Source organism: Rhamphochromis sp. 'chilingali' (genome assembly GCF_963969265.1).
Source record: "Rhamphochromis sp. 'chilingali' genome assembly, chromosome: 1".
In the NCBI taxonomy this organism is placed as follows: domain Eukaryota; kingdom Metazoa; phylum Chordata; class Actinopteri; order Cichliformes; family Cichlidae; genus Rhamphochromis; species Rhamphochromis sp. 'chilingali'.
This window is the reverse complement of record NC_137929.1, coordinates 61,582,690-61,605,114: the sequence shown is the minus strand read 5'-3', so window position 1 is coordinate 61,605,114 and position 22,425 is coordinate 61,582,690. Positions and strand designations below refer to the sequence as shown.

The window sequence follows — 22,425 nt, the reverse complement described above, 5'->3', positions numbered from 1 at the left end:
TAGTCCATCTTCAGCACAATGTAGTTTCAACAGGCGGACATCCGGTGTCACATTGTTACAGAGAGACGAGTGTAAGGCTGTTCCAATTCTCAGCACCGCTCCTCTCTTTCCCTGAGTCCTTAGCAATTCTCCTTCCCACGATGACGTTTTCTTCGAGCCCAAGGAAAAGAGTTTGGGAAAATGAGATAGGCCCTAATTTTGAAATTTTAAATAACACCCACGTGGTTACGTTGTCCAGCTGAGTCACGTGGCCGCACAGCAACAAATCACAGCAGAGCCGGAAAAGGAGGCGGAGCAAAGTGTGTGTGCAGGAGAGGAGTCGAGCAGAGAGAGCTGCTTTTTCCATGAAACGGGAGTAAAGTAGTAAACGTACAGGAACATATACCACTACCAACGTTTGGATCGATATCTGCATCGATCAGCACACCCTTGTCTTCTGGATCGTAGCTGAGATCAGCGTGAACCACGTGGGTCTCTGCTCCCTTATCTGTTTCTTAAGACTTCCAGCTTCATCAAGGAGTTTCTCTTGGTTTGTGGGCTCATCTAAGGTAAGCACCGAGCTAACTTTAATGCAGGTTCAGTTTATGTTGATTTTAGCTCTGTTGAGAATAATAGATTGTTTGGTACGTTGGAGTTAGACAGACTGTAGAGTTTGTGATTGCTTGCAACATTATAATACGGCGGGTTTTAGGGGGTAAGAATAGATACAGAAATATAGTCTTTGAATATGAACAAAAGGATGGGGTGCAGGGCAGGACAGGACAACAACCAGCCTCCATCCCCAGGACAGAAAGCCACAGGTACAAGCGTGGGGGAGGACAATCAGCCTTTAGAATAGGACTTAATGGGACCGTCTCCAGATGCATCCAGGGCTGGACTGGGACAAAAAATCGGCCCGTGTTCGAGATTAACTGGCTTTGGTCGAACAGATGTGTGGTAGACTTGCGTTTCAGGAGCTGCTACCGACAAACCAGCAAAAAAAAACGCCAAAATGTGTCATCTGTGACATGTGTGAGGTTAATTCAAACACACCCAGTCAGTCTTGATGCTGTTGAACAACAAAATGTTTAAACATGTCACGAGTTGGTGATAATGTCATGCGAGACGCGATCGCGAAAACACGACACGTCCACACGTAAACGCAAAAACGCCTGGCAGGCGTTTTTAGAAATCTCAGTAATACCGACAGCCCGCTAGCACTCTCTACCAAAAATAGTGCTTTGTTGTGTATCTAATGGACCAAAGCTAAATCAGTTCCACGCCACTGAAGTTGCTGCATTTTTACAAACCAATTCTGGTTCATCTCTTTCACTCAACGATCCACTTTCACCCTTCTCATTCTCCGTCACCGCTGTGCTTTTTCCAGCCATGTGCGTATGAAAACAAAGGCATTGCGCATGCGTGTTTTATCTATATTTTATCCATATATCTGTATTTCATTTTCTTATCATTGTCCAACATTATACCGGTATTAATGTGAGCGGTATGATATAGCCCAGCCCTACTTTTAAAAGTTTACTATTCGGCTGCCCCATATCAACCATCCGCTGTTGTTTTTTTTGTTTTTTTTGTCTTTTTTTTCCTCTAAAAAAAGTTTTCTCTAAAAAATTATCCACACCCACCACCACACCGCTCTGAATTTTGTAATGGGTTGAATTTGACCCATCCTTCAAACGCAGGGAAATAAAGGATGGATTTTCGGCCACATTTGGAGCAGCCTTTGAATTGGGACAGCCTTTGTCGTGTCGCTGTGACGTAATCGGCTGACGCAGCTCTTACTCCTCATTTTATGACTGGCAGACCCCCACTGTCATTCTTGTGAGATTTAGGGTGACACAAAATGCTTGGAGAACAAAAGTCAATTTTTGTCCTTTAAACAGGGGTTAAAAAAGTCATCCTAACAAAATACTAAGAATCGTAGTGGTGTTTCCACTTCCATTGCAAATTTTTTCTTTGATTCTTTGCAGTCTCTCTCCTAGTTCGTTAAAATGTCACATGTGTGAGTTGCTGAAGCATATGTCGCGGTTCCCCCTTTTTTGCAAACAAAAGAACGATGGGACTGAGGCAATTTTCCCCTCAGGATGGCCAGTCACCACGTGATTCATCAAAAGTCACCTGAGAAATCCTGCTCAACAAGGCAAAACTGTTATGGAAATTTTAGAAAATTAGCTGGGCAGTGGTTGGGTAAGTTACTTTAAAAAAGTAATTAATTACTAATTACTTACCGTAGTAAATATTGTATTTAAAATATTTATCTAATTACTGTGTCAGAAAAGTAACTTAATTACTAAATAAGTAATTTAACTAAATACTTCTTAAAATCCCTATAAACCTTGAGTGGGCAAACAATAGAAATTAAACTCTTTAAAAAAATGTATTTATTATTTAAAGACAGAGACTCTACAGTACGCAGCGGTAGCATCTCTTCCACAATGTAGCCTGCAATCATTTTTTAAGCTCACCTTCAGATGCAAGTACATTGTAAGTAACTGTAATTAAAATACCTAAAAATGAACAGTATTTAGTTACTCTACTTTTTCAGTGGAAAAGTAATTTATTTATTTATTTATTTATTTATTTTTATTTATTTATTTATTTTTCCTCCTTTTTTTATTATTATCTCTTTTATTGGGACAGCTGTTGAACATAACAGTAGTTTGCCTTTTTACATTTTCTTTGCTGTCACATTTTAACTTATAATTGAAAAATAAAAAAGACAGAAAAAGAAGAGAAAAGAAAAACAAACAAAAACAACCCCCCCCCCAAAAAAAAACAACAACAACAACAAACAAAAAAAAAACTAGGGTTAGGAGGCAGCAGGGCAGGTAGGTTTACGTAGAACTCAGGGTTGTAACATCATATACAAAATCACACCTCATATGCTTAACATAGTCTGTCCATTTAGACCATATTCCGTAGAAGGTATCCCTCTGAAGTTTAAGAGAAAATGACACTTTTTCCATCGTATAGATCTCTTGTACAGAATGTATCCAGTCTTCTATCGTTGGTGGTTCAGGCTTAAGCCATCTTCTCGTAAGATGCTTTTTACTTGCGGCCAGAAGGATATACAGGAGTCTTCTGTCGTTGGAATTCAGTTTATCCACTGGTGCATTGCACAAAAACATGGTCTCAAAAGTTGAAGGAAAAACAAATGAAAAAACATTTTGTAAATGATCATGGATTAGAGACCAATACTGGCGAATATCTTTACAGTCCCAAAAGATGTGGAAATGGTTAGCTCCATCTCCCCCACATCTCCAACTAGAGCTGGGCGATATGAGATTTTTTCATATAACGATATGTTTTTTTTTCATTTCAGGCGATAACGATATCTATCACGATATAAGCCAAATAACTATATTTGTAAGATTTAAATGTGCCGTTGCTCACAAGTAAAATGTGAAATAATCAGCAGCTTGTTTTTATTTAAATATTTATTTCCCATAATAAGTTCAACAGGGTAGATGTACTTAAGGAACATGAGACTTTTTCAGATAAATAAAGGCAAATATTGCAAACTACACAAAAGGCAGCCGCTAAAGCGTTTAAGTTTCAAAATAGAACAAACGAAACAGACTAAAATGTCAATTCCACTTAGAAACAAAATATTAATTCTAAAAATAAATCTTAGTTTGTTTTACAGAAGAACAGACAAAACTAATTAACTTTTGTCAATATCAAATAAACTGAGAACTAAAAGGAAATTCTCAATCTCTCCTTGTTGTATAGCTTAGCTTTTCAAACAGTTTTAACAGTTACTTTAGTCTGACAAAAGCCGAATGACGAATTAGCGCTTCCAGTCAGAGACTGAGGCTGCGTCCATACGTACACGGGTATTTTTGAAAACGGAGATTTTCCGTTTTCGTTTTAAAAAATAATCCCGTCCACACATAAAGGCAGAAATGAAGGAAAACGCTGCTATGAACATGCCAAAGCAGCAGGTGGAGCTAGATTCCTAACCGTGCAGAAATGTTGGCCAATCAGAAGTCTAGAAGCCTCGGTGGGAAAAAGTAAACAAAGCTGGGGCATAGAAGCAGAACCGAGTCGTATGTGTGGAGGGACAGTAACTGTGTGTATATGTAAGCATTTAAACACTGCAGAGAGTAGAATTAACAGTAACAGTATTGTAGAAATTAATTTCACCGAAACAATAACGTGGCACAGTGTGACGCATGCACCAGTTTATTGTATTTCCAGACTTGATTTCGGCACAATTTACAGTGCACGCTACTCTGTTTTTTGTCAGACTTGAAATAGCCAAAATACCTTCACACTACGGAACTTCTATGGCTCTTCCGTTCGACAATCTCTCCGGCATTGGAACCATCATCTGTTTTCTCTTCGGTCACGCTCGGTAGATTTTTCTAGTCGGCACACTCATTTCCTCCATTACGCGCTGGCTCCATTACCCGCTGGCTGTTTCCCAAACAAACACACGTGCGGCTTGGCACTTGTGCTGTACGTAACAAGTCACGCGACGTGACGCTGCGGCTGTGATTGGTTCGGCTCTGCGCTGCTTAATTTGGATTGGCTGACCTTTTTCTTTTTTTCTTTTTTTTTTTTTTTTTTTTAAGAGGACAAGAGCGGCGAGGTCTATCGCGATAGCTTAATTTCTCTATCGAGTAAAAGTTATATCGCGATACATATCGTTATCGTTCTATCGCCCAGCTCTATCTCCAACATTTATCACCAGTTCCTCGATATCTTTGTTGAGCAGGGGTAATGAAAAATCTCATAATGCTTTTCCAGCAAAATTCACGCCAAACATTAGACCCAGTGGTAGCCCACTGTATCTTGCATGCGTGAGCCCAACACTTCTCTGTAATTGTCAAATTACCCTCCTTTTCCCACTTCGCTTTAATATACAGAGTGCTGTCGTTTTTACACCGCCGGATGCTGTTATATAATTTAGAAATTATTTTACTTTGCACTTCAGATTTGGTTAATAATAAGAATGTTTCTACAAATTGTAATTCGTTTAGGTTCACTTTTAAGTTTTGATTAAAATAATTTCTGATCTGTAGATATCTAAAAAAATCATCTGATCCCAAGTCATGTTTACTCCTTAAAGATTCAAAGCTTTGAAATGCACCCTTATGGACAAATGAATAATAATTGGTTATACCTTTTGAAATCCAGTTTTTGAATCTATTATCATATTGATTTGGAGTAAAATCTGAATCATATGCACACCATCTTAAAACCTTAGAGGCATTTTCCAAACCACCAATTTTTATTACTTCTTTCCAAGCTGATATCATTATTTGCAGTATAGGTTTATCTGCCATATGTATTTTATTCTGCAATTTTATGTCCGATATTAAAGCTGAAACTGGTATTTCTTTTACTATTGTTCCTTCAACATCTTTCCATCCGGCGGTGTAGTTTGGACAACAGAGACAAATCAGCGGTCTTAACTGAGCTGCACAATAATATTCTCGTAGACAGGGAAGCCCATGACCTCCCTTTTCTTTCTTTAATTGAAGCGTTTTATATTTAACTCTAGCTTTTTTCCCATTCCAGATATATTTTGACAATGTTCTATCCCATACCGCAAACTGTTTTTGTGGTATGGTAATCGGTAGAGACTGAAACAAATACAGCAGTCGGGGAAGAATATTTAATCTGATTGATTCCACCCTGGAGTGTAGGTCCTGAAATGGAATAGTGTTCCATCTTTGTATATCTGATTTTATGGATTAATTTAGAGGGGCATAGTTGGCATTGAACATTTTGGTGAAATCACAATGTATTACCACCCCTAAATACCTAATGCTATCTGCATCCCATTTCCATTTATAACGATTCTTGATTTCGACTGGTGGCTCATAATTTAAAGTTAATACCTGCGTTACCTGCGGAAAAGTAATTTAATTACAGTAACGGGTTACTTAGTAAGTCATTACAACCAACACTGGAGCTGGGTTGGAAGTGTGTTTAATAAACACATTAAAATTTGAATGGGAACATCCCAGTCAACACAAGGATCATCTCTGAAGTTTGGCCACCACCCTTACATCTTATATACACCCTCACAGACACTCTCAAACAAAGAACATCCACAGGACATCACGTATCCCTATACCTTCAGTCCAGCTCATCCTTGACCTCAGAGAAAAATTACAACCACCTGTCACCTCCCTTAAAGTAGGATTTCTGGAGATCTTCCAGTCTACGATGGGTCCACTGTGAAGGTGCAATAACATGGGGCCCACTTGTGATAACATTCTATGTGAATGCATACAACTGATGAACACTAAAGTGAGGAAATAATATTACTATTACTAATGTGATATGATTAATACATAGGAAAAGAAATCTGCCACCACATCATGAAAATAACATACTTGTGGTAAATACACATAGAAATGAACAATTACAAGATTAAGTCTGCATAGCCCACAAGTTCATGCGACCCTAGGATGTCGCTGTCATCTTCCTGCTCCTGAAAAAAACATACATGCATCAACCCTTTCCTTGTCTGCTTGGAGTAGGGACAATCTTGCATATCAGTGTCAAGTCAGTTAACCATTTGTTCCCATTATCAGTCCAGTCAGTCCCTGTATGTTTATTGGTGAAAGCACAACTTCTTCTGTCGACTTAAGTTTCTACTGCCAGTAGTGATGTGTCGGTCGCGAACGAAATGAATCTCAGAGCCGGATCTTTGAAGTGAGCGTCACGAGTTGTAGGGTTTCTTTTTTTCTTTCTCTCACCCTCTCTGTCGCACTTTTTTTCCCGCTTCACTCCGCACGTGAGCCTTGTGCTTTGCGCTGGGAAGAGGGGCAGTAGTTACGCTCGCAGTAGCACATGAACAGAGCGAGACAGAAAGAGAGCCAGGGACAACAACATCACTTTAGAAAGGTATAGGAATCAACCACAACTATTTTCAGTTGCGGATGATAAAGGATTCAGAAAGTTTATTCACGCAGGCCCATATGACAGAGAATATGCATCTTCTTTTTGTTTTCATATTTTAATTTATATTTAATTGTGTTGTGGTTTGCAGCGTTTTGTTTTGTTTCACTTTAAATTTGTTTAAAAGGAAAAAGATGAAAATTTAAATAGTTAAAAGTTGAAATGTAAAAAGGTGGGTTTTGTCCATCCATCCATCCATTCGCTTCCGCTTATCCTTTTCAGGGTCGCGGGGGGCGCTGGAGCCTATCCCAGCTGTCATAGGGCGAAAGGCGGGGTACAACCTGGACAGGTGGGTTTTGTATCATATGATTAATTTATTACAGTTTATGTGGAGTGAATAAATAAAAGTATAGTTACAGTGGTCCCTAGAGACAAAGCACGTACGAACTCTAAAACACGTACAAAACATAACAGAAGTGCTCCGGGATGCTAGGCGCAGTGTAAATACATTAGTTCAATTCAATTCAATTTTATTTATATAGCGCCAAATCACAACAAAAGTCGCCTCAAGGCGCTTCATAGATACAGAGAAAAACCCAACAATCATATGACCCCCTATGAGCAAGCACTTTGGCGACAGTAGTAATTCCTTTTGTGCATAATTTTATATTGTTGTTAATAATAAATTAATTAAAGCAACAAAACAACCTCAAGAGCTGGCTGGGAGACGAAAGAGCCGGTTCTCTAAAAAGAGCAGGAAATCCCATCACTAACTGCCAGCAACATGACATCATTTCAAAGAAGAAAAAAGACAAATTCAGAATTGATTACCTTGCTGATTCCTTTTAGACAAGGGACTTGGGACTTACTATCTAATCGTGTCCCACATAGGTGACTTTCTCCAGAACCCATTGTAATGTGGAGAAGCTCACTTTACCATCGTTTTTAAAGCAACAGTGTTGTATAGCACTTTTAGTTCCAATCATGCAGGCCTGCTTGAAGGAGAGCAGATTTTCAAACCTAACTTTCAGTGCACTCCTCAAACATAAATAAAATAAAATAAAATAAAATTCTACAAAATGTAAAAATATGAAAGCCTAGTTTTAGGACTTTTCACTTCCACTTGGTAACAAAAATGTAAGTTTCATCCCATGTAACACGGTGTATGTCATGGTAAAACCTCCCCTACACATCAGGAACAAGAAACTAAGAATCTACTAGTCTCACTCATTTAATCCCTCTGCTGCATTCTGTTCACCCCTGCTATAATTCAATCATCTTTCCTAATATAATATTAGTCCAATAGTTCATATATTGCTTCTCATCCCACTAAGTGAACCGAACAACATGATAAAATCAGAAACACAGGCTTAAAATACTATCTGGTCTTCTTGAGCTTCATTACATGCGTGTATGTGTTAGTAGGATTAATACATTTTGTGCTCCTTAAAGGTTAAAATATCAATACTACAGTCTAAATATCAGGAGAGCAAATCAATATGTCCTTCTTGTTTCAGAAACATCTAAAGTCAGGTTCAGCTAAATCCTAAGCGTTTGCAAGTTCACCAAGTGAATGTAAAGGTGTTGTTAACACCGTCAACAGGTACCCCCGTGTGATGTGTGCCACTTCCAATGTGATTTTTGACACCCCCATATGGAGGACAACAAGAGCCACGCACATCGAAATAAAGAACTCTGTGCTTGAATAATGAATTGTAGAATAAATTCTTCATTTGTGAAATTTTTCAATCCCTCATTAACAAAGTGATTTTTTAAATGTTTTTTAAACTCCTAGGATGGTAATGAGGTGCAGTATAAACTTAGTTGGCTGAGTTTATACTGCTACCGATGAGTCTGAGCGGGACTCTTTTGTGGATCTATGGAAGTCCATATTTACTTATTTAATTTTTTGTTTCACACATGGTACAGCAGTAATTCATTTCTTATACACAACCTTCCTGTTAATTAAAGTAACACTGTTTCCATGCATGAACAGGAACAGGAAGAAGAATAAATTCTCATTGACACCTGCACCCCATCTGTGATGATACAAGTAGGCAACCAAAATTACACTCTGACAATATTTTACACAAAACAAGACAAAACAAACAGAACAATATAATCAACAGTGAGCAATACCACTAAATATCAAACAGAAAGGATAATTTTTTCTACAGTTAAATTCTGTTATTTTCAACTTCTTCATATTTATCGTTTTATTGCTATAGCAGATTTTAAATTGAGAAACCTTTGTACAACACATGCTATACCTATTATAAAGACACATCTCCTGGATGCACTGGTACGCAACTTCATTGATGTATCCTAAGGTCATCAGGTGTTTCGGGTCTCACAACATCATACACCCTCGCCCAGGCGACCCAGCCGGGGGTGATCAGGCCCCGAATTGCGTACCAGTAGCTACCCACGGATCAGCCCTCTTGATCCACAGCCACCTTGTGGCTTTCTCTGCCGCTTCACTCACAGCCTGGATGGCCCTCTTCTTGGCTGCCCCAGCCACGCCCAGCCACACTTTGCAGAGTGATCGTCCTGCAAAGCCCCTACAACCCACTTCTATGGGCTCATAGAAAGTCTTCCAGCCCCTTCCCCTGCACTCCTGCACTAGTTCCTGGTACTTTCCTCGTTTCCTTTCATTGGCCTCCTCAATCCGCTCTTCCCAGGGCACTGTGAGTTCCAGCATGATCAGCTGTTTTGAGGCCTCAGAAATAATTATCATGTCTGGCCGGAGTGATGTTTTTGCAATGTTCTGAGGGAACTTTAGTTGTTTACCCAGGTCAGCCTGTAGCTGCCAATCAGAGGCTGTGTTGAGGAGGCCAGTTGTCAAATGTGGGCGCACCTGGGGGTTCTCTCCAGCCTTAATAAAAGAGATTGCCTTCCTCGGAGCATGATGATGCTTGCTGGTGCTGATTGCTGAGGCAATCTTTCCAGCAACTACTCTGAGCACCTGGTCGTGCCGCCAACGATACCGACCATCGGCCAGGGCCCTTGGGCAGCTGCTAAGGAGGTGTTCTAGGGTCCCTCTTCCAAAGCACAGGGGACAGGCAGGTGTCTCGCTCTTTCCCCACAGATGGAGGTTTGCTGGGCTTGGCAGAGTGTCGTAAACTGCCTGCACTAGGAATCGGATCCGGTGGAAGTCTGCCTGCATGATGTTTGCCCAGGTGACCTTGCGCTGCAAGGTGCTCTCCCACCTTGTCCATGCTCCCTGCCGCTTAAGGCCTACAGCTCTACTTACTCGCTCCTCCTCCACACCTGCTCGGACCTCTTCCTGGAGTAGCAGGTGTCTCTCCTTTCCCTGTGCCCTGCTGACCTGGGCCTTTGGGACGTACCCCAAGCCTGCTCCCCCTGTTGCTAAGACCCCCATCAGTGTTTTCTGCCTTAGGCGTGACTCCGCCACCTCAACTGCCTTCTCAGCCTTCCACTTTCTTCCTGTCCTTACCTCAATACCTGCTGATGCCACCTTGCAGTCTTTAGAATCTCTGTACTGTAGGGCTTCTCGTGTACGAGCCACCTTGAACTCTTCTTTGAGACCACTGAAGGGTAACTGCACGCTGTTGCTTGCCCCATACAAGGCAGCGCTGGTGAGACTCCGGGGAAGTCCCAGCCACTTACGAAGAAAGCCACTGATCTTTCTTTCAAGGGATTCCACAGTAGTTATTGGAACTGTATAGACAAGCAAGGGCCACAGGATTCGGTTTATGTTTATGTTTTTCGAATCCTCCTCTTTGGGAATCCAGACTCCCTCTGCGCACCTCCACTGATCAGCAACTCTCCCTCTCCGCCATATCACCTTTAAGATCTTCCACAGGTGGCGAAGCAGCTCTGGGCAGCGCTTATAGACAAGGTAGGGTACGCCACTGGGACCTGGGGAGGATGCAGAGCGGGCTGCTTTGATGACCTCACACACCGCCTTCAAACTTGGCTCCGTCAACTTGAACTCTACTGATGGTGGGGCAGAGTTGATGAGAGCTTTGTTTGGTCCCAAGTCTTGTTCCCTCAGTGGGTCACTCATGGTCTCATGAAGGAAGTTATTCACCTCCTCTGCTGAGCACTCCAACTGCCCGCTTCGCTTAACTCCAAGCAATTGTTTGGAAAAGCGAAAGGGATCAGCAATAAAAGCTGCACGTTTCCTGGCTATCTTTCTTCCTCGCCTCCTGTGCCATTCTGCTCTACGGAGGGTAATCAGCTTCTTCCGCAAGATGTTATGCAGTTCCTCTAAAGCTTGCTTCTCCTCCACATCAGCGTTCTTGAACTGCTTCTTAAGGCTCCTGAGCTCCTGGCGCAGTTGATGAATCTTCATGGCCCTGCGGTTCATGGTGTAAGGGGTCTTGTTGTAACACTTCTCAATCAGGCCGAACCTTTCTGAGGCGTAGCTGACTATGATGGTGGTCATTGTTTTAAGCCTGCTGTCGGCATCTCTTTTGGCCACAGCTTGTATGATGTTGGAGACATCCTCATCAAACTTCTGCCACTCGCTCTGGCTGCTGGCTGGGGGCCACTTAATCCGCTGTTTTGGAACTACACTGCTTGGATTGGAAGAGTCCAGTGCGTGGAGGGACTAGGCTCTGTGGGGTGCCTCCTGGCCGGGCTCCTCCTGCGTCTCACCAGGTTCTCACCAGGTTCAGGACCTGTGCGTTGCACCTTACTCTCCCGCTCCAAACATTTCATTCTAGCCTGATGGACCTTTAGGCCACGCTGGTTCTTACACAGCTTGCCGCAGATACATGTCTTACTCGTAGTCCTTTCCATTGCATTGGTCGTTAACCTTGAGTCCGTACGATTGGAGACCTCATCCTCCCCCCCTCTCGGGATCTCCTGGGGGTATCTTTCTTTAGGGCTTTCCGTAGCTTTTTGGGGTGCTTTCTCACGAAAACTGCAGACCGGGATGCTAGCCCACCCTGCCCCTGGAGCTGTCTTTCCGAGCTGTCATCTGTCTCTCCAGTAGTCGCCAAACTTTCTTGGTTGTCACCTAGACTCTTAGATGATGAATGAGATGATCATTGAGAGAATTTCTTATGCCTATGACTGTTGGACACATTTGCCTTTGTGTGGTTCGAGCAAACCGATGCTTAAAATAAAACTTCCTTCTTCCCTCCCCATGTTCTGAACACAATACAAATACACTTTGTAACTTAAGAGGTAGTGTTTTATTTTTTGCCCTAAATATAATAATTTATGTCTGTAATTTCATTATATCTTCTAGTTTTCATAATTTTGATTTTATATACAAACTGTTACTGTCTTCTCTATACTTAACGTTATGCATAACGTTCAAAGCGCTCTGCCACACACTCTATTAAATCATTAATAGCCACAGACATATATTCAACCTGCTTACATTTCAAATCGCTATCAACAAAAAGTGCCATACCTCCTGCCTTCTTATTAGATCTATTTATATGATATAATTCATACCCATCAATGTGAAAGTCCCAACCCCTTTCCTCATCTATCCATATTTCGGATAGTGCTATAACTTTAAACTTGCCTTTCAGATTATTCAAAAAATCATTGATCAGAACAAAGCTTTTGTAGAGGCTTCTACAGTTGAAATGAATTCATGAAAATTTATCGCCTATGTAAACATTATCCCTAAATAATGTTGACATATATACAGGGTGTAGCATTCCCTGGGTAAAGGCGGTGATATACAGGACAGTCAGTGGTTTTTCCCTTTCCAGTTCTTGTAGCCAACTGATGACTTTCTTTTTGTAGTTGTTTCTGGGGTTTTACCTTGAAGCTTTATAGGTATTGTTGTCACTGAGGAGTTTAGTCATGTTTATTTGCTCTGCTTCTTTTTGTCAGGGATAAAATACAAATATATACTTTTGTGTCCCAGCTGAGTAACAGGAGGACAAGAGTCTGGTGGTGCAGCATAGGAACAAGCCATTTGGACTCAGCTCAGCCACTACAGAGGAAACAATGACTTCAACACAAAAGGTGAGAAAAATATCACAGTTACACTGTTATTGAAACTGTGTGCACAGCTGGTTGGTTTTTAAAAAACAATTAACAGCAGCTTTATCTTTTCCATCCTGGGCTCCTCCATATATACAGAATCTACATTCACAACCAAAAACCACAGAAGTTAGAAGAAAATACAAAGATCATATTTTAACAGCACATATTGAAACAACAATATCATCACTTGAACTCAAAATAATTTATGAAGTAAAAGATTTTCTCCTCTTATATATTTCTTCAATAATGTCATTTTCATTACAACTCCCATTGTAGGACATCATTGTAATGCGATACTATCACCACAAGGTGGTGGTAACACACCAACAATGTGTTTGTTGACATGTTTGATTCCACCAATGGAAGGAGTTTTAGTTTGTTCCATGACTGCATTTCACTCACTGCCTCTGTTTGTATCTGTCACTGCAGGACCAACATGGAGCAAGAAGTCAGCGCTCTCAGGAGGCCGACAAATCTCAAAGAAGAAAGGGAGAGACAACCTACAGCTGTGATGAGTGTGGGAAGGATTTTACCCGGACTGGCAACCTAAAAACACACCAACTCTTCCACAGTGGAGTTAAAGCGTACAGCTGTGAGTTGTGTGGAAAGTCTTTTACCCTGGCTCAAACCTTAAAAACACACCAATTCATCCACAGTGGAGTTAAACCTTACAGCTGTGACTTGTGTGGAAAGTCTTTTACCCAGGCTGGAAACTTAAAAAATCACCAACTCATCCACAGTGGAGTTAAAGCACACAGCTGTGAGTTGTGTGGGAAGGATTTTGCCCGGGCTAGAGGCTTAAAAATACACCAACTTATCCACAGTGGATTTAAAGCACACAGCTGTGAGTTGTGTGGTAAGGCTTTTGCTCAAAATGGCGACTTACAGAGGCATCTAGTTACCCACTCTGGAATTAAGGCGTACAGCTGCGACTTTTGTGGTAAAAGTTTCAGCGACAAACGGTACCGAAATATTCACCTACGGATTCACACTGGAAATGATGTTTCCTGCTGTGATCAGTGTGGGAAACTGTTTACAACAGACACACAGTTAAAAATACACATGTTTAGCCACACTGAGGAGAGACTTTATAAATGTGACCTGTGTGAGAAGACTTTTAAATATCCACATCACCTGAGAAACCACCGACACATCCACACCAGAAAATAACTCTACAAATGCAGTTACTGTCAGGATGTATTGATTTTTTTATCTTGTAATTTTAACCTGATCAAGTCTGATCAGTAAACTTATGGAGTTATACTGAATAAACTTTTTGGAAAAATGAAGTGTCATTTTCGCCCAGTAAGCTGAGTGTTATAATGTAAACAGTAAAATGTAATTGGACGTTGGCAGAGATGCTTTTTATTTTAGGCGACGTTCAGGATAAAAATAAAAAAGCAGAGCGACGCACATGGATCCACTTCCCAGCCCTGTCGTCACTGTGGTGGTGGGAAAGTTTCTCTGTGTCCTTTGTGGAAAAACTTCCAATCATCAATGGGACCTAAAACCACATCAACGTAGACACACTGGAGCCAAAATGAACTACTTCCAATAATGTGGGAGAGGCTTCCACACACCAAGTACATTAAAAATACATGAACTCTTCCACAGTGGGGTGAAAAAGCACATCTGTGACCAGTGTGGGTCATCCTTCACCACTGGACATGAGCTTAACGAAAAAGCATAAGTGAATCCACACAGGAGAGACATCATACAAGTGCAGACACTGTGACAAAAGCTTCTCACAATCAGGTCATCGTAACAAACATGAACGTACACACATGGAAGTGAACTTCAGCTGTGACCAGTGTGACAAGAGCTTCAGGAATGTCAGTTCATACTCCGAACACAAACGATCCCACACTGTAAATAAACCTGTTTCAGGCTCAGACTTAAAAACCTTGAGATCAGGCTCCACAGAGTTCAGATGGAATCTCCTGTGTCAGCTGATGTCACACTTGGATCTGATGAGGTAGCTCTGATTTCTGGACCTGCAGTGAATAATTCTGAATGTTACATTTAGGAAGCTGTAGATGCCCTACCTGCATGTATAGATATGTATATCAAGTTTATGTTTTTTCCTTTGAGGGATTTTAATTCTCTAAAATGTTTTCCTTATTATATTTTGATCTTTGTTCCCTTAGGACACAGTAGTGTTTAGTAATTGTACTTGTTACTGTATTATTAAAGTTATAGGTATGTTTTTTTTTTTTTTACAAAACTGATATTGTATCAAAATTGCAGATATGGATATATATTTCAATTTCTTTCATTTGAACTTTGTTTACAAAATTAACTTTTTTTATGTATTCATTTAATGTGTTAAATCATTGTGTTAATCAGTTAAATTTCAATCCTTCATTCATATTTAATCTTTTGCTGAGGTAAAATCTTCTCTTAGAAAATTTTCTCCCAAAACTGCAAATAATTTCACAGCAGTTGTTCTTAAAACTTCCAAAATGAACTAAATCTGTCCACCAGCTTTGAAACAACACCTGCTGTGACTTTATGTCCAGAAAGAATAAACTCAAGCTAAACTGGTTTTGGGCTGTACTTCCACGTAATACCAGTTTGTACCAGAAGATGAAGCAGTGAGTCAGTGTAACCTTTATTCAATTGGCAAATTGGCAAAGACCACTGATAGGTTTGTAGCTTGAACCTATCCGCTGGAACGTTGAGGACAATATAATTACATTCTTTCAATCTACAACTGATTATACACCTCTAAGCATATATGGTTAAATATTTCTAAGCATAAATGGCAATGAACAATACAAAACCTAACATCCACATTCATATTCACAGTGGCAGCAAAGAAATGGTGAAAGTTCAAAAATTCCAATTCTTTTAAACCTCTATTTTTGGCTCCTCCTTTCACTTTAGTGTGTTTACTGTGTTCTTGAAGTCCACATGTTGTTTCTAATGAATTCATTTTGATCCACATGTTCTGCAGCTGTTTTCTTGTTGATTTGAAGTTTGTATTATGAAATCGTGATTTGATTTGATCCTATATTTGATGAACTGTGAAAAATAAAGAAATGGTCTCACAACAAGTAGTTCGAGCCCTGATTTCAGATTCAAAGTAATTTAACTGTTTTCAGTGGTACATGTGGAGGTTTATCACTGGAGGAACCTTGGCTGTTCTCCACTAACATTGAACAGGGTTCCTGCAGCTCATTAAAAACTCTGAAATGATCTTCAAGGACAAAGATATTTGATTTTTCTTAAAAACAAGATGTGGGCATGAGTTTTCAGAGAGTGTGTTTAAGATTCATTGTAATGAACATCTCACACAAAGCAGATGTTCCTGCATTGCAACAGCGGTTTGCAGATGTGTTCTCCCCCCTGCCCGTCTGCATGACTCTCATGCAGCACCACTTTGAAACGCAGCCTGGCGTGAAAGTCTGTTCATGACCTAACATGTTGCCTGAGCACAAGAGACCAATTGTACAAAAGGAATTGGCTGAAATGGTGAAAATGCTATTATCATAGGATGAAATGAGGATTTGTTCCTCAGTGTTTGGTCTCCTGTGCTTACCTTTTCTCCAGGTGATTTGTCGCAGCTGTTGAGAGGGGCCGGTTGTCTTTAAGGTGCTTCCAGGTAATTAAGAAGTGAGCGCACGGTTTTATACGGTTCTGTGATGATCATCACAAAGTCAAAAAGGTCTCATGGTTTGATGCCTATCCCATGCCCCAGGTTGACCTGGACTGGTTAAGCACTGCTTATCTTTTTATCATGCTGGATTTAACCAACGCCTACAGGCAGATTCCCTTGTCTGCAGAGTCCAAAGACAAAAACGACCTTCTCCACTCTGTATGGTTCGTACCATTCGTCACTCTTCTGTTTGGCTTGTTTTTTTTTTTCCCAACTTTGTTTTATTAATTTCAACAATGACATACAAAGTTAGCAACAGCTAAGTCAATCTTGATTTCAGAACAGTGGTATGTCCATTATACCATCCTACCTCCCAACCCAAATTCTCCCCCTACCAGATCCACAATAGACAAAACACCGCAGAGAACCAGTCTCTGCACACACACACACACACACACACACACACACACACACACACACACACACCAAAAAATAAATAAATAAATAAAAAAAATAAAAAACAACACCTCAGGACCCATACACATAACAAGCATAACCCCCAAAAAACAACAACAACCACAGCTCCTCCCCCCCCCCCCCCCCCGTAGCCAAACAAACAAACAAAAACAAACAAAACAAAAACAGAGAAAACAATAGCAGAGAAAGGACCAAACAGAACAAAAGGAAAAACAAATAGATAAGGTATAAATAAGATTTAAAAAAAAAAATAAACATTATAATGTAGCTTCGCTCAGTTCACTTCAGACTCAGGAAGTAAAGTAATGGTGTCGACCAGCAAGAGAAATGATTTCCAGATTTTGTTAAATTCCCTAATAGAGCCTTTTAGAGAGAATCTAAGTTTTTCCAGCTTTAAGTTAAAGAGTACATCTCTCACCCAATGATCATGAGTTGGGGGGTGGGGAAGCTTCAACTTCAACAGAATAAGCCTCCGGGCCAGTAAAGTGGTAAAGGCTAGGGCCTGTTTGAGGGGACCAGATAAGTTCAAGTCGGGAGGAATGCCAAAAATTGCAGAGAGTGGGTTAGGAAGGACAGTCTGGCCATATGCTTGGCTAAGTGTGTCGAATATATTCCTCCAAAATTTACTCAGTTTCGAACAAGACCAAAACATGTGGACATGGTTGGCAGGCGATAGTCCACATCTGCTACAGGCATCACTGATGGTTGGATAGATTTTAGATAATTTTGCGTTTGTATAGTATACTTTATAGACCACCTTGCACTGAATCAAAGCATGACGAGCACAAATTGAAGACGAGTGAATCAATTTCAAAGCACAATTCCACTGCTGTTCTGGCAGGGTTGTCTGAAGCTCTTCCTCCCATCTCAGCTTAATATGAGAAATGGATTTGGGGACCAAAGCACCTAGTATTTTATACAAGGCTGATATCAGTCTGTTTTGATGAGGGTTCGTCTGCAGGATGATATCCAGATTTGTTTCTGGAGGCCGATTGGGAAAGTGAGGGAACTGCGTTTTTACAAAATTTCTAGCCTGAAGATAGCGAAAAAAGTTGGAATTAGGCAGGTCGTATTTAGACGATAGGTCAGCAAATGATAGAAGGGTGTCCTGACTGTACAAGTCCTTAACAGTCCTAAGTCCGTTATCTTTCCAACTACTAAAGGCCGCATCAGTGTTTGAAGGTGCAAAATTGCAATTTTTTGATAAAGGTGTTAGCAAAGACGGTCCAAGTAGCCCGAAGTATTTTCTGAACTGTCGCCAAATAGTTACTGTTTCCTTAGCTATTGGATTATCCCCAACAAAGGTTGGAGAAAAAGGGAGTGGTGAGCTGAGTATTGATGATAATGAGTAACAGCTAGATGCAGTTTCCATTTGTACCCAGGCTGTTACAGGGGGGTCATTATGAACCCATTGTAAAAGTTTTTGTATGTTAGCTGCCCAATAGTAGTGTCTAAAATTGGGCAGACCAAGACCACCATCACTTTTAGAGGACTGAAGAATAGACTTGCGAATTCTAGCTTGTTTCCCTCTGTGACAAAGTGGGTGAGAAGTAGTGATGGGACGTTCTGTATCGAGGCTTCGGAGCGTGTGTCGAGTAATGGAGGGGGCGTTTCCGTGAAGCGCGTATCGAGGCTTGCTTCATTTATGGGAGGAGCTGAAAATGATGACGTCCGAAGCCTCGCTGCCCGGCTGTACCACGTGACTGGTTCATGAAGTGGTTCGAACTTTGCCGCGAGATATGACAGCAATATAAACCCCTCAGACTTCATTCAAAAATGTGGGTGTTTGATGGAGAGTTGCGGTTAGTGAGAGTTTGGAGACCGTATGGAGGTTTATGAGAGTGAGGAAAGTCAGGAGAGAATGGAGCCAGCTAAGAAGAGGAGGATGTCCTCCCCTGTGTGGGAACATTTTGATCTTATTCCTCCCAACAAGGTATGTAAATTTCTACAGAAGATGTATTTTCATGATACTGATGGTGCAATACAATTTATGTTGAGCTGTCTTGACTTTTGTACAAGGTGAAGTGTTTGCTATGTGCCAGGGAGCTGGGATATAACAGCAACACCTCATCCATGCTTAGGCACTACAGAGCTTTGCATGAGAATAAGGGGGACACCGATCGTGGAGCAAGACCAGGTGAGCCATCAAATGCAATGATAATATAGGATGCAGTAATGTTACTAAATGATATAACAATATTATACAACTGTTATAAGTTACGTGTGTGATATTTATATTTGTGCTTTATCTTTATTGTCTTTCCTCAGGAGAACAATCTCAAATAGATGAAGACCTGGTCAGCATGGTGATTGAGGACTCCCAGCCATTTAGCATTGTGGAGGACAAAGGATTCAAAAGATTTGTTAAATCATTAAATCCTAGCTATGTTCTCCCCACTAAAAAGGTCATAAAAGCAGTGAAAATTTAGTTTTTACAGAATAAAATGTGAACAGGCAGTGTGTAGCTGTCCATACCTCAACGTTACAAAAGCACAACCACTGTCCACACCCCAACCACACCTCACCTCACAGTAAATGATCATTTCCATTTCAAGCATTTCCAAATAATCATTTCCCATACTGCCACTATAAATATACACAGTATACTGCCATCACTACAATATACATGTTTTACACACTCCTTTTGTTGTTGACATTTACAGGCTGTGTGCAAAATGCCACACTCTTCAAATTCATGCCAGCTATTATTTTTACGTCCAGTAGGTGTCCTGCTAGAGCAAATGAAGCTTCATGAAGCTTCGCGTTGGGGTGAACCAATTGGATGAAAAGCTTCAGTGCTTCATGGGGCTTCATCTGCCCATCACTAGTGAGAAGACCATTTGTCTACATTCTTAGTTAACATTCTTGTTTTGATTTAACCATATTTCACATGTAATCTGCAATAGGCAAACATCTACTATCCCGGGTTTGTTTATGTTCTGCACTTTTACAGATTATATAATATAACATCTTGGTTTAAATCAATTCATGCAAGTTTGTTAAGTTAACATGTTATTTATTTCAACTGTTAATTTGTATTGTTTGAACTTACCTTTACCTACCTGTCTTCCAGAAGCAAAAGGAGGAAATGTAGTTCTACTTCCTGCTTTATACCTTCTGGGTTCATCTGAGGTCACAGGAAGAGACCAAGTGCAGGAGGGGAAGAATTCTTATAATTTAATAAAGTTGATTTTAAAGGGTTTATAAAGAAATAGATTTAATGTTGTGATATGTATTGATTACACCAGAGTTTATGTTGCCAGTCAAGAGGAGTAGTAGAGGATGAATATAATCATGTTCATCTCACCTACCTACTGAATGGAATAGTCCAGAGGAGAAAGTGTTTGATTAAGGGGACTATTTAAGCAGACGAACTCAGGTGTTTCAGAAGAAGGGTTCAGGTCAGTGTAGCTGTGTGCAGTTTGACCTTAATTTAAGTTCAGTTATGTTTATTTGAATTGAGTTTATTATAGAGTTGAGTTTCTTATTTGTTTCTTTGTAAATATTCTTGGGCCACAGAATGGTGAATAAATCACTTGCTACACTGGACAGCATCAGTCTCCTGCACTTCTTTGACCGCTTAAGTCGAGTCCTACCACACCCTCCCCATATGAAATGTGACAGAATCTTTTCTAACTTGTCAAAAAATGCCTTGGTAAGAAAAATCGGGACATGTTGAAAAAGATACAAGAATTTTGGGAGGACACTCATCTTTATCAGGTTAACTCTCCCTGCCACTGACAATGGTAGAGAAGTCCAACGGTCACAATCTTTCCCAACATTTTCTAGTAGGGATAGAAAATTCTCCCTCATCATTTTATGTATAGAAGAGGAAATAAAAAACCCCAAATATCTAAATCCGGTTTCTGCCCACTTAAAAGGCACTATTGAGTGGGGAAGAGCTCTGGCCAGGGAATTGAGGGGTTGCAACTCGCTTTTTTGATAATTGCCCTTATATCCTGACAGTGTACCATATTGGTCCAGTATGTCAAAAAACACCGGGAATGAGTTTAGAGGGTCAGAAATGTACAGGAGCAAGTCATCTGCATAAAGGGAGAGTTTGTGAGTCACACCGAACCTTGTAATGCCTTTAAATCTATCCTCTGAACGCAGCCATATTGCAAGAGGCTCGATAGCAATGGCGAATAGGAGGGGTGAGAGAGGGCACCCTTGCCTAGTGCCCCGCTCAAGTGGAAAAGGCAAAGACAAGTTGTTGTTAGTACGAATACAGGTGGATGGCGAGGAATATAGTAGCTTAACCCAGAGAATAAAGTCAGCCCCCAAGCCAAACCTATCCATCACCTCATAGAGAAAGCTCCACTCGACGCAGTCGAAAGCTTTCTCCGCGTCAAGAGATACCACAACCTCTGGAATTGAGTTGCACGATGTATGGATAATATTCAAGAGGCGTCTTGAATTGTCATATGAGTGCCTGCCGGCCATAAATCCCGTCTGGTCAGAGGCGATAATTTGTGACAGAACACGTTGTAGCCTAAGTGCAAGGATTTTAGATAGTATTTTAAAATCAATATTTAAAAGAGAAATTGGTCTGTAACTGCTGCACCACAGAGGATCCTTATCCTTTTTCAAGATTAAACAAATAGTAGCTTCGGACAAAGTCTTGGGTAATTGACATTTTGAAAAGGCTTCATTATACATATCTTTCAACAACGGTGCCATAAGATCAGAATTGACTTTATAGTATTCTGCAGAGTAACCGTCAGGGCCCGGCGATTTACCTGTGTTTAAGGATTTAATGGCTTCTTGTACCTCTACTACAGTAATAGGTCCCCCTAATCCCTTCGTCAGATCTCTATCTATTCTTGGAAAATGTATATTTTGGAGAGTTTCTTCTGATAGAGGGGGAGAGCTTGAAGTGTACAGATTGGAATAGAAACTCACAAATACTTCATTAATTCCCTCTGGGTCCGGTATTATGTCACCAACAGCAGACTGGACCTTTGGGATTAGCTTGGAGGTTGCTTCGGCACGGGCTTGATAAGCCAGAAGTTTCCCTGCCTTGTCGCCCGATTCAAAAAAGCGTTGCTTAGTCTTAATTAATTGAACCATAGCTGTTGCGGTGGTGGTTAAATTGAGGCTGGCTTGAACTTTCACACGTTCTGTATAGAGGTTAGGATCTGGGTTTGATGCATATCTGCCATCTAGATCTTTGATCTTATTCAATAAACTGGACGTGTAAGTTAACTCTTTCTTCTTTAAATTTGACACAAATCCTATAAGCTGGCCTCTCATGTAGGCTTTCGACGTTTCCCATAATACACCTCTTGACACTTTAGTAGAATCGTTCAACTCAAGGAAAAGTGAGAACTGTGATCTCAAAAAATGTGTGTAGTCATCCCTTATCAACAGGCTAGAGTTAAATCTCCAATGTTTAATGGGTCGAGACGGGGTGGCTAATGCCACATCAAAAGAAACTGGTGAGTGATCTGAAATGGCGATAGCATGATACTGACAATGGCTAATTTTACAGAGAAACCTAATATCAACAAGAAAAA

At 40.6% G+C, this 22,425-nt stretch overlaps 1 protein-coding gene and 1 long non-coding RNA gene across 3 annotated transcripts; both read left to right on the top strand.

Moving 5' to 3' along the window:
* Window positions 1-259: 259 nt before the first annotated feature.
* Window positions 260-15,890, top strand: LOC308402464. The gene is made up of 4 exons (XR_013972758.1): window positions 260-548; window positions 7,138-7,204; window positions 12,713-12,813; window positions 13,264-15,890. It is a non-coding gene; the product is annotated as an uncharacterized lncRNA (long non-coding RNA).
* Window positions 15,891-18,679: 2,789 nt separating this feature from the next.
* On the top strand, window positions 18,680-19,734 carry LOC308410734 (uncharacterized protein). 2 transcript variants are annotated; one of them, XM_080904302.1, is made up of 4 exons: window positions 18,680-18,842; window positions 18,929-19,046; window positions 19,178-19,314; window positions 19,634-19,734. In XM_080904302.1, exons 1-4 carry the CDS (start codon window positions 18,735-18,737, stop codon window positions 19,643-19,645), a joined length of 375 nt encoding a protein of 124 aa, XP_080760428.1. In that variant the 5' UTR covers window positions 18,680-18,734; the 3' UTR covers window positions 19,646-19,734. The 2 variants fall into 2 exon arrangements, with proteins under 2 accessions (XP_080760428.1, XP_080760427.1); XM_080904301.1 differs by having other exon boundaries at window positions 19,178-19,734.
* Window positions 19,735-22,425: the final 2,691 nt, after the last annotated feature.

Excerpts from the sequence above, each read along its gene's own strand:
- LOC308410734 (XM_080904301.1), top strand. The coding sequence starts at position 18,735 with ATGGAGGTTTATGAGAGTGAGGAAAGTCAGGAGAGAATGGAGCCAGCT. Across the intron at positions 18,843-18,928 it reads ATCTTATTCCTCCCAACAAG|GTGAAGTGTTTGCTATGTGC; the intron begins GTATGTAAATTT and ends CTTTTGTACAAG. Across the intron at positions 19,047-19,177 it reads CGATCGTGGAGCAAGACCAG|GAGAACAATCTCAAATAGAT; the intron begins GTGAGCCATCAA and ends GTCTTTCCTCAG.